The sequence below is a fragment of the Saccostrea cucullata genome, unplaced genomic scaffold (assembly GCF_032062105.1).
Source record: "Saccostrea cucullata isolate Sc308-1 unplaced genomic scaffold, CSIRO_AGI_Scuc_v1 ctg368, whole genome shotgun sequence".
NCBI classification, from domain to species: Eukaryota; Metazoa; Mollusca; class Bivalvia; order Ostreida; family Ostreidae; genus Saccostrea; species Saccostrea cuccullata.
This window is the reverse complement of record NW_026930642.1, coordinates 300,783-309,914: the sequence shown is the minus strand read 5'-3', so window position 1 is coordinate 309,914 and position 9,132 is coordinate 300,783. Positions and strand designations below refer to the sequence as shown.

General features: G+C 31.5%; 1 protein-coding gene across 1 annotated transcript; it reads right to left on the bottom strand.

Annotated features, from left to right (window-relative positions):
- Positions 1–1,213: 1,213 nt before the first annotated feature.
- Positions 1,214–7,252, bottom strand: LOC134229404 (cytochrome b-245 chaperone 1-like). Its single transcript, XM_062711156.1, has 6 exons — positions 7,156–7,252; positions 5,281–5,322; positions 4,487–4,560; positions 3,964–4,063; positions 3,154–3,298; positions 1,214–2,369 (listed from the first exon to the last, which is right to left on the bottom strand). Exons 1-6 carry the CDS (start codon positions 7,241–7,243, stop codon positions 2,225–2,227), a joined length of 594 nt encoding a protein of 197 aa, XP_062567140.1. The 5' UTR covers positions 7,244–7,252; the 3' UTR covers positions 1,214–2,224.
- Positions 7,253–9,132: the final 1,880 nt, after the last annotated feature.

Sequence of the window (9,132 nt, the reverse complement as noted above, 5' to 3'; positions counted from 1 at the left end):
TGGAAATATGAAAGTTACTGTTAAATTTATCAGAGACTGTTTTGAACTTAGAAGTCAATTACTTTCTTCCATATAATGATTTTTTTTTATTGTAATTGTGTTTGTGCCAATAATAAAAGTATTTGTATTTTTTATTTAAATATATTAAATTTGTTTTTTTTTTTTCATAAAATTTATTTCTCTGTGGGATATGAATTACATGTGATCACACACACAATTGTACCAATTGTAACAAACTGAAATTTGGTAAACTGCAGTATTTGATTATAGAAATAAAATCCTATTCATGGAAAATGACTTGTCATGAATTTTTTTTTCTTTTCTATATATTTGTTTTTTTTTCTATTTTATTTCTCCTTGATCCCAAAATTGGAATAAACTTATCTAAGCACTCCTATTCAGTAGACTTGCCATGAATTTTTCTAATCTTAGGATGACCATTAATTTCACTTATCTTAAGATATGGCCTTGACATGGATTTCACTGATCTAAAGTACAGACTGTTCGTTTTGTTCCAAATCAAGAAAACATCATATTAGACATATTAAAGTGATAAAATCCAAAAATACCCTAATACCTTCAACATAAAACTACCAAGTGAAATAATTTTGTTGATGGTTGTTTATTCAATTGAAAAGTATGTAAAGCATTTATATATTGACAGATATTCTACAAGAAATTCATAAAATAAGAAATCTGAGATACTTTAACAATAAATGAATCGGATGCTTTAAATATGTGCTTGACTCATAGTATACATTTAAAACATTAAAGATGAAATCCATTTGAATTTAAAATCGTGTTTTTATTTTGATTAATTACATGTAATTTATACACAAACCAAAGACATTAAATGATATCAAAATACTGATAAAGTAAAATTAAAAAACTATTTTGAACCAACAACTGCCTTATAAATGCAATCAAAAAATGTCAACATATAGCTGTCATGAACTGATGGTAATTTTTTTTTTTCATCTACACCCATTCTTCTTCCAAGAATAAAATGGTAATGAAAATTCAAATTTTAGAATGAAAAAAAAGTTCATTTCTTTTAATGAAATAAGTGGTTTTTTTTTGTAGCAAATGTGTTTTATACATAAAGAGATGTTATACGTTGATATCAAAATCCCATGAACACATTATTATTTTTCATTTACATTGCAACAAGAAATATTTTCCAATCAAATACATTTTTATAATATCTTTTTTCTTTTGAAAGGAAAAAAAATTTTAAAGCTCAAAAAACAAAACTAAAAAAAAAAAAACAAACAAACAAAAAAGAAGAAGTAAAACAAAACACTACAATATAAGAAATACTGCTTGTAGTGGAGATATGTTATTACATGTACAAGGTATTACAATTTTGTGAAACAATTCCTAGTCTGTAACAGATAAGTGAATTGTTAAATATTCAATTGCTTATCCTGTTTTTGAGGAGTTTCTCTGTTTTCAGTGAAGTGCTTACCATAGCAAAGCTGTGAATCATTATCTGATACTTTCTAACATATACAATCTGATAATATCGTACATGTAAACACATGAATTACTTTATTATGAAGAGGAGATTTCCTCATGTTAAATCAAAACATAAAAGTGCATAAAAACTCTACAGGAAATGAAACCTGAGAATAATCTCTTTTAATGCGACTAGATCAACAAATATTAATGTTAATTATACTGGTTGATTAAAAAAAATCTATATATATTATCAAATTAATATTATCAAAAGAAGGTTGTAATTGTAATCGTAAGCCACAAGATACCACTGTAGTTTGTAACCCCCCCTCCTCCCTTTCAATCACCAATTTATTCAAATATGTTTGATAAAAAGGCACATTTATGCCCTAAATCCATTTCAATATTACATGTATAAAACTCCTTACATTAATTACTATCTTTAAACAATGTTACAGAAAAGGAACAAATCATTATTACTTACATTAAAATCTAATTAGTTAACTCCCAAAAACTAAAGTGTTGACAAAAAAATTTCACCTTACAAAGGAAGTAAATTTCACCAAATATTGCCATATTAATCCCCATTTATATTAATTTCCTGTCATTAGTGGTAATTTCCCTTATCCTTGCTTCCTCTACACAATGAAAAAAAACATAATATCACAAAGTTTTGAAATAAAAATCAAATAACATGTTTCCCCTTGTTATTTATTAAGTAGAAGACATCAGATTAAGGAACTCAGTGAGTGTCCATTTATTCCCTTCAGAGTGGCCTCCCTTGGTCCTCTGTCAGTTCCTCTGGGTCCACATGCTCAAAGTCCTCCTCCCCACTGGACGAGGATTCAGTCACAACTGGCTGATCAAGCTTTAGGAATGTCTTTATTTTTTCTGCAATTGCTTCCTGGTCTCTAAAAAAAGAATCAAGAATGTTAAATTTATAAACCATGTCACAAGGCAAAATGTAAAACACTATTGATACCTTATTACTGCCATAACTGTTACAGTGATAACACCCTATTGCCCTGCCAACCCTTCTTTAAGTGCCCCTCGCCCCCTTACCCCTTAGTTTCATGTATATACTCTTATTTTTTCCTTAAGGTCAGTCAACATGTTCCTCAAATATATGTCATGTATCTCTTGATATTATATGAAAAATTATTCATATTCATCATTCTCTTCTGATTTCTACACTATTTTCAAAATGTTTTTAAATATAAATGCACCAAAAAATCGTGATATAGGCCATTCAGGAAATTTCCCTAAGGGTTATATAAGAAATATGACCCTGTGGTATCTTGTCCAAATGCCTGGTAAGGTACCCTAATTTTTTGTGAGGAAACTTGTTTAAGTTAAAGTATCTATATTTCAATGACAAATTTTTGGGAAAAATAATATATTTTTGAGGAACGTGTCATCTGACCTTAAACAGGGGACACAGATTCTCTAAATAAATTAGCATTTTAAAATAGTGTGCCAAAAAATTTAAGTAAATAATCTAGAAATTAATCTTTGTTACTATTCAAGTAAAAATCTTGAATGATGATTACTAATTATAATTTTTTTTATAATGTCTTTTTTTCTTTTTATTTGTGTGCTTTTCCCACAATTAGATAGACGTTTGGTTTTAGGATGGACTCTAAACACAGAAAAAAAACCCACCTAAAGTCATTAAAATGCAAAATAAAAACTTACTTTTTGTTGCCATAAATGAAAGACTCAGTCACTCCAATTCGTATTCCTGTGTCATAAACTATCACAGTTTGATATGTATTGCCAAAGTATCGTACATATTGTTCTTCCACTTCAACATCAACAATGTCAGACAGACTTGTTACAACTACAAATCAAAAACAGAACAATGTATTTACGAGTAGTAATGTTTTTATATGAAAATAAGAATTGATATCTCACAACATTCAATATTTTTCTTGGCTATCAATATATTGTATAATTAAATTTTGTTTGTAACACATCATTTGATTGGATAAAAAATTATTTTAATGTGCATTACTTGTGTTGCCTACATCAAAATTACTTATTAAAATTAAATTAAATTATAAGGAAAGATTTGATATTTGCTAAAGTACCAATATAACTTGGGTACGGTGTAGCAATTAAATTTGTACCTTAGACATGCCTGGGCTATCAATCCATTAATTTTTGTATGTTTCAAAAAGTTGAAAGATTTGTAGGAAATGAAAAATATATTACACTGTATCTTATTCAATGGTGACTTTAACCTATAAAATATGACCTTGACCTATTTTCTTCCTCCATTAGGTTAAGGGTATCAATATTCTTCATGCAATTTATTTTAATCAATAGTCTCAAAATTATGGCATGGGTTTGGCTTCAATATCAACACTGCTTAATGACCTTGACTTTAATGATTAGAATTTGACCCAAAGTCATGACACACTTTAAGGTCAAAGATCAATTCTGAATAAAATCTTTTAATGCTATTACAAACTGGCATACTTGCAAAGAAAACAAAAATCTTACCAATATGCTCATTTTTAGTTGTTAATAACTGTAGAATTTTGTCATAAACTGTGTATCGGGTTTGGTGAAGTTCATTGGTTGACAGATCAAACTCACAATACTGTATTAAGGAGATAAAAAAATTAGAAATTTTCTCAAATCAGAATGAAGCATTTGACAACAGTAGTGAAAACTCATACTGATATATCTTAACATCAGCATTTTATGAATCATGATAAACATATACTTTACTGGGCATTTACTTTTCTAGAATTTACATGTATAGTTAAATAACAAAGCATTATAGTGTTCATTAAAATATTAAAAATTTTAAACATTATAGTTGAAATTCAACATGCCAGGCATTGTCTACTCTGATGATAGTACGAAGTAAAGATTTGTTACAGAATATCAATGAGATCCTGTATTGTCACCATATTCAATGAAGATACACAAATGACAATGAGGAATATCAGATTAGACTACTGATACTGTTGAGGTGACTCAGTTATTGTTCCTTTGCTGTATCAATGTATACCATTACCTCCCAGTCCTCAATACAAGCTAGTCCCACAAACAGACCACCAATAACATACACCATCCTCCACAGGGACGAGTCTGTAAACAACCCAACAGGACACACAATACATAACAGGAAAGATATCATAGTAAACAATTATATTGCTTTTCCCTATGTGTGTATTTTATTTTAGAAATATCAAATTTCCCCTAAAATGGTCTACAAATATGGTTAAATTCAATCATAAATGATATTCATATAAACTTGTGACATCACATTACTGATTATCATTAATTAAACAGCCCCTTTTCTTTATAATTTTCATGCTTTTACTAGACAGTATACTGAGAACACCAATGCACCCCTTACATGCTACTGAATTTATACAATGTAAAAGTAGTAGGAAAAGAAAATGAGAAAAGCCCTCTACTTCTTTACTGTTTCATGCTTGATTAAATACAATATCATAGCATATTGTGAATTATATTTACAATATATAAACAGACTAGTAGCGAAGAAAGGAGTTGATCCTTATGTCACCGGTTCAAATCCCACTGTGGAATCCCACTGTGGGACGTGGAGACCCGTCCTTTGGATGAGACCGTATAAACCGAAGTCCCGTGTTGCAGGGGGTGCTGGCATGAAAAAGTTCCCTCACTACTCACTGGCCCTAAGCACCGAGCATAGGACAAAATTTACAGCTTTCCAATGGCAAGTGGTGGCATCTCCATATGAGTGAAAAGTTCTTGAGAGGGATGTTAAACAATACACAATCAATCAATCATATAAACAGACTTCCTTGACTCTTGATCCCTTACCTTCACTGTATATAGCAGCTCCATAACCACAGGCCATAAATGCTGAAAAACAATACATGGAATAAAATCTACAAAAAGCTGCCTTAATGTTACTAGTAGCCAGGTCCTAGTATGTTATCTGATCAGGTAATTTTAAGAAGAAATGAACAGTTAAGAGAAAGATTTGAATTAATAGTTATTCCTGGAAATTTTGAAGAAAAAAAATTGTACAGTAAAACACAATTATATCACTCATATTTATTATGAGTTCACATTTACAGATAATTGATTTTCATTCCTGTCCTTGTGTTTACAAAATGCACTCTGACAGATATTTCTTTTTTTTTTTAACCAACATGTACTTAAGCTATTTTAAGCACCTATGGCATTTACTTCTTGGTTGACAAAATTTTATCACAAGCCTAAGTTCATTAAACATAAGGTCAATTTCCTCAGTTTCTCTATGCTTCATCATTTACTTCAAATTTTTATGACATATTGTTTATAAATAAAGATGAGACATCTCATGTAAAAGGGCGGGATGTATCTGAAGTAAAAGCTTAGCAAATTTGAGAGCATCTCTGTGGGGGATTAGATTTTAAGTAGGCAGTGTTAATACTATCGTGCAAACATTTCCTTTTAACAACAATATAATATTACTTCCAACAAAGAAGCTACAAGGCAAAAGGAGAAAGACAACTAATTAAAATAAAGTGAGTGTACAAAGATGAGGTCCTCCCTAACATGGCAGTTCTGTTGATAACTTGATTTTTTTTTTTCATAATAATTCAATATTGGGGTAATGTTGCAAGTATGCTGTACATATTGAGAAAAAAATTACAATAGACTTAGACACAAACTAAATTTCTTACAAAACTTCTGAAAAAAAAATTAAAATTTGCATTAAAGAAAAATTAAGAAATCATCAAACATGCTAGCTGCAGAACTGTAGCTCTCTAGTTGAGAAAATTTAGACAGGCAAACCAGAGAGCTACTGATCCAAGAACTAAAACCTTCCATTTACATGGACATTTTATGTGGCTCGCTGAAGTATTCTTTTTGTAAAATATGCACTTCCTTGATTTTCTGAAATATAATTCTATATATTAAAATACTTCTATTCTAGATACATTGATACATTAGGGATACTCACACCTCCATGGCACCTGATCCCACCTCTGATGTTTTGGAGGTCAAAGTGTGCTCCGCTTCTATTTTGAATGTAATCTTTTGTAAGGGGAGGGGAGAAAAATGCAGACCAGACCAGGATTCAAACCTGGGCCCTCTGAATCTACAGTCAGGTGCTTTACTGGCTAAACTATCTGGCCATCGGCTATAGAACTCAGCTAACCGCCACAGTTTAATGGACTTAAGCTTGAATTCTGTTTGTCATCTACACATCTTACATTAACTTTTTAACAAATCCAAAGAGCACCCTTTTTATGCCTTGGAATTTCAGTTTTATAAAAATTACATTCCAATATCCTAGCTGGATCCATGCTGGTATGCTGGGGTTTGACTTGAATAACACACCTTGAAAGGTAAATACCATATTCAGAATGGGAGTAAATTATATGGTTAATTAACACATACCATGATTGAAGTGGGGGAATGCATAAAATAAAAGAAAGAATACCAGATCAAAGCAAGGGACAAAAAAGCGTCACTGTAAATGAAAGATTTTACAATGCTTGGATAAGCTCTCTCTGGTTTGCCTGTCCTAATTTTCTCAACTAGAGAGCTACTGCAGCTCTACTGTTATAATTGTGTGAAAATATGCATCAAGCTAGCTCACTTGATTATGCAGCCACTGCAGTGACACCCTAAATTATAGTCAAATGAGATATTCCTTTCAAATTGGGAAAAAGGTACGTTCTATTACAAAATGATACAAACCAATGACAACACTGAATGATTGTAAACTTGGCTCTTTGGTCAGCTTTAACTTAGACGTTGTTTCCTCTTTTACTTTTACTCCTCCCATTGTAAGACCCTGAAATCAAAGCAGGCAGATTAAATATTTGCTGACACCCCCCCTTTTTTCAGTAAATTACTATTAGATTCATTATTCATGTTGATAGCATGAAATTAGTAGTTTAGGAATTAGATGTTGGGGGAAAAGCAGCTAGAACTTTCTCATTACTTTCATTTATCATGCAGTCAGTGACTCAGTCAATATCAGAATATTGACATTATTGGAGTGTTGGTAAAATGGGTAGGCAAACCCGGGCCGGGGCAAATTAAAAGCCGGGGCAGATCGAAGTTTTTCAAATATCTCCGCTAATACTCCATCAATTAAACTGAAATTTTCAGATCATGTTTCTATAAGGTTTTGTTGTATTCGCTCTTAATATCGCCATAATATACGCAATATTTCTGATTTTCTGGACGATTGTTCATTTCCAGGTTGGTAAAATGGGTAGACAAAATCAATACGACATTTTACGGTATTTTTGAATTAAGACTCATTTAACGATTACAATTGTGGACTTTTCCAATACTTTACAATCTATATTAACGAAATATATTTAGTTTTACATTAAAAAAGCTATAAGTATGCAGAATTTGCGCATTTTCAGAAAAGCCGGGGCATTAAAACCGGATACGATCACCCGGGGCAAACCCGAAAATTCCGAAATAATTAAAACCAATTTTCTGTATTGGAGGATGTTAGCTATCACTTTTGTGACATTGCCCAGCTCTAACCACATGGAGGTGTCCTCATAAGAGCACTTTGATCTTTTAATTAGTTTTACATCACAACAATTTTCTTCCTGGGCAGCTTCTTCTCCTAAGATAATTAACCTAATAAGGTAAGCCAATTTTGTATATTGCCCACATTGATCAAGAGAGCTTGTGTGTGATTAAATTAAAGCCAGTGGTATGGATTTTGCATTAATTATGTTAACTGCAAATATTCTTTAAATGAATTGTGACGGGGGTCCTCCCCGTCATTGGCACTGGTAATTAATGACTATAGTTTTTATTTACATCGTTTATTTACATATTTACAACACAGATATATAGAAGAAATCACAATTGTTCACAATACAAAAACACATCCACACTCGTTGACTTTCAGACTTGTTCTCCTCTCTCTCACTCATGTTCCCAGGGCCCACTTTCTCACACAAATCAATCTAGTGCTCACTTTCATCTCTCAGAACTCTATCACGCACAATAAACAACGATAACAGAAATGACAAATAAACAAATTATAAATCCATGCTTGTCCACTCGCTTTCTCTCTAACTAACTCAAATTACACTCTTGGGAAACAGGGCTGCAACGCCTGCGCCGCGCACCTGCAACCTATCAGACATTCTAACTCTCTCATTCACAATTAATTAACTTGGGTGATTGCTCTGTGACAGAATTATCTATTTAAAAAATTAAATACAAGCTTCCAACAAATCAATTGGGCGTTTTCCTTTTCAAGTAACCTGTACAACTATTCCGGAATTTTCAGGTTTGTCCTGGGTGATCGGATCCGGTTTTAATGACCCGGTTTTTCTTAAAACATGTTATTTTATGTAAATATTACAATAAACAATACAGAAATATTTATTTATTGTTAATATATATTCTTAAACACCAGAATTATTCATAACTTTATGGAATTTATGCAGCATATATCTGAAAACGTAAATTGTGAACTTGGGAAACTGCCTACCCATTTTACCAACTTGAAAATCAATAATCGCCGATAAAATCTACAATATAAAGTATTTCAGGGCAATTTTAGCTGCGAATATAAATAATCAAGTATTAAATAGATTCTGAAAATTTCAGCTCGATCGATAAAGTACGAAGACGGAAATATGAAAAACTTCGATCTGCCCCGGCTTTTAATTTGCCCCGGCCCGGGTTTGC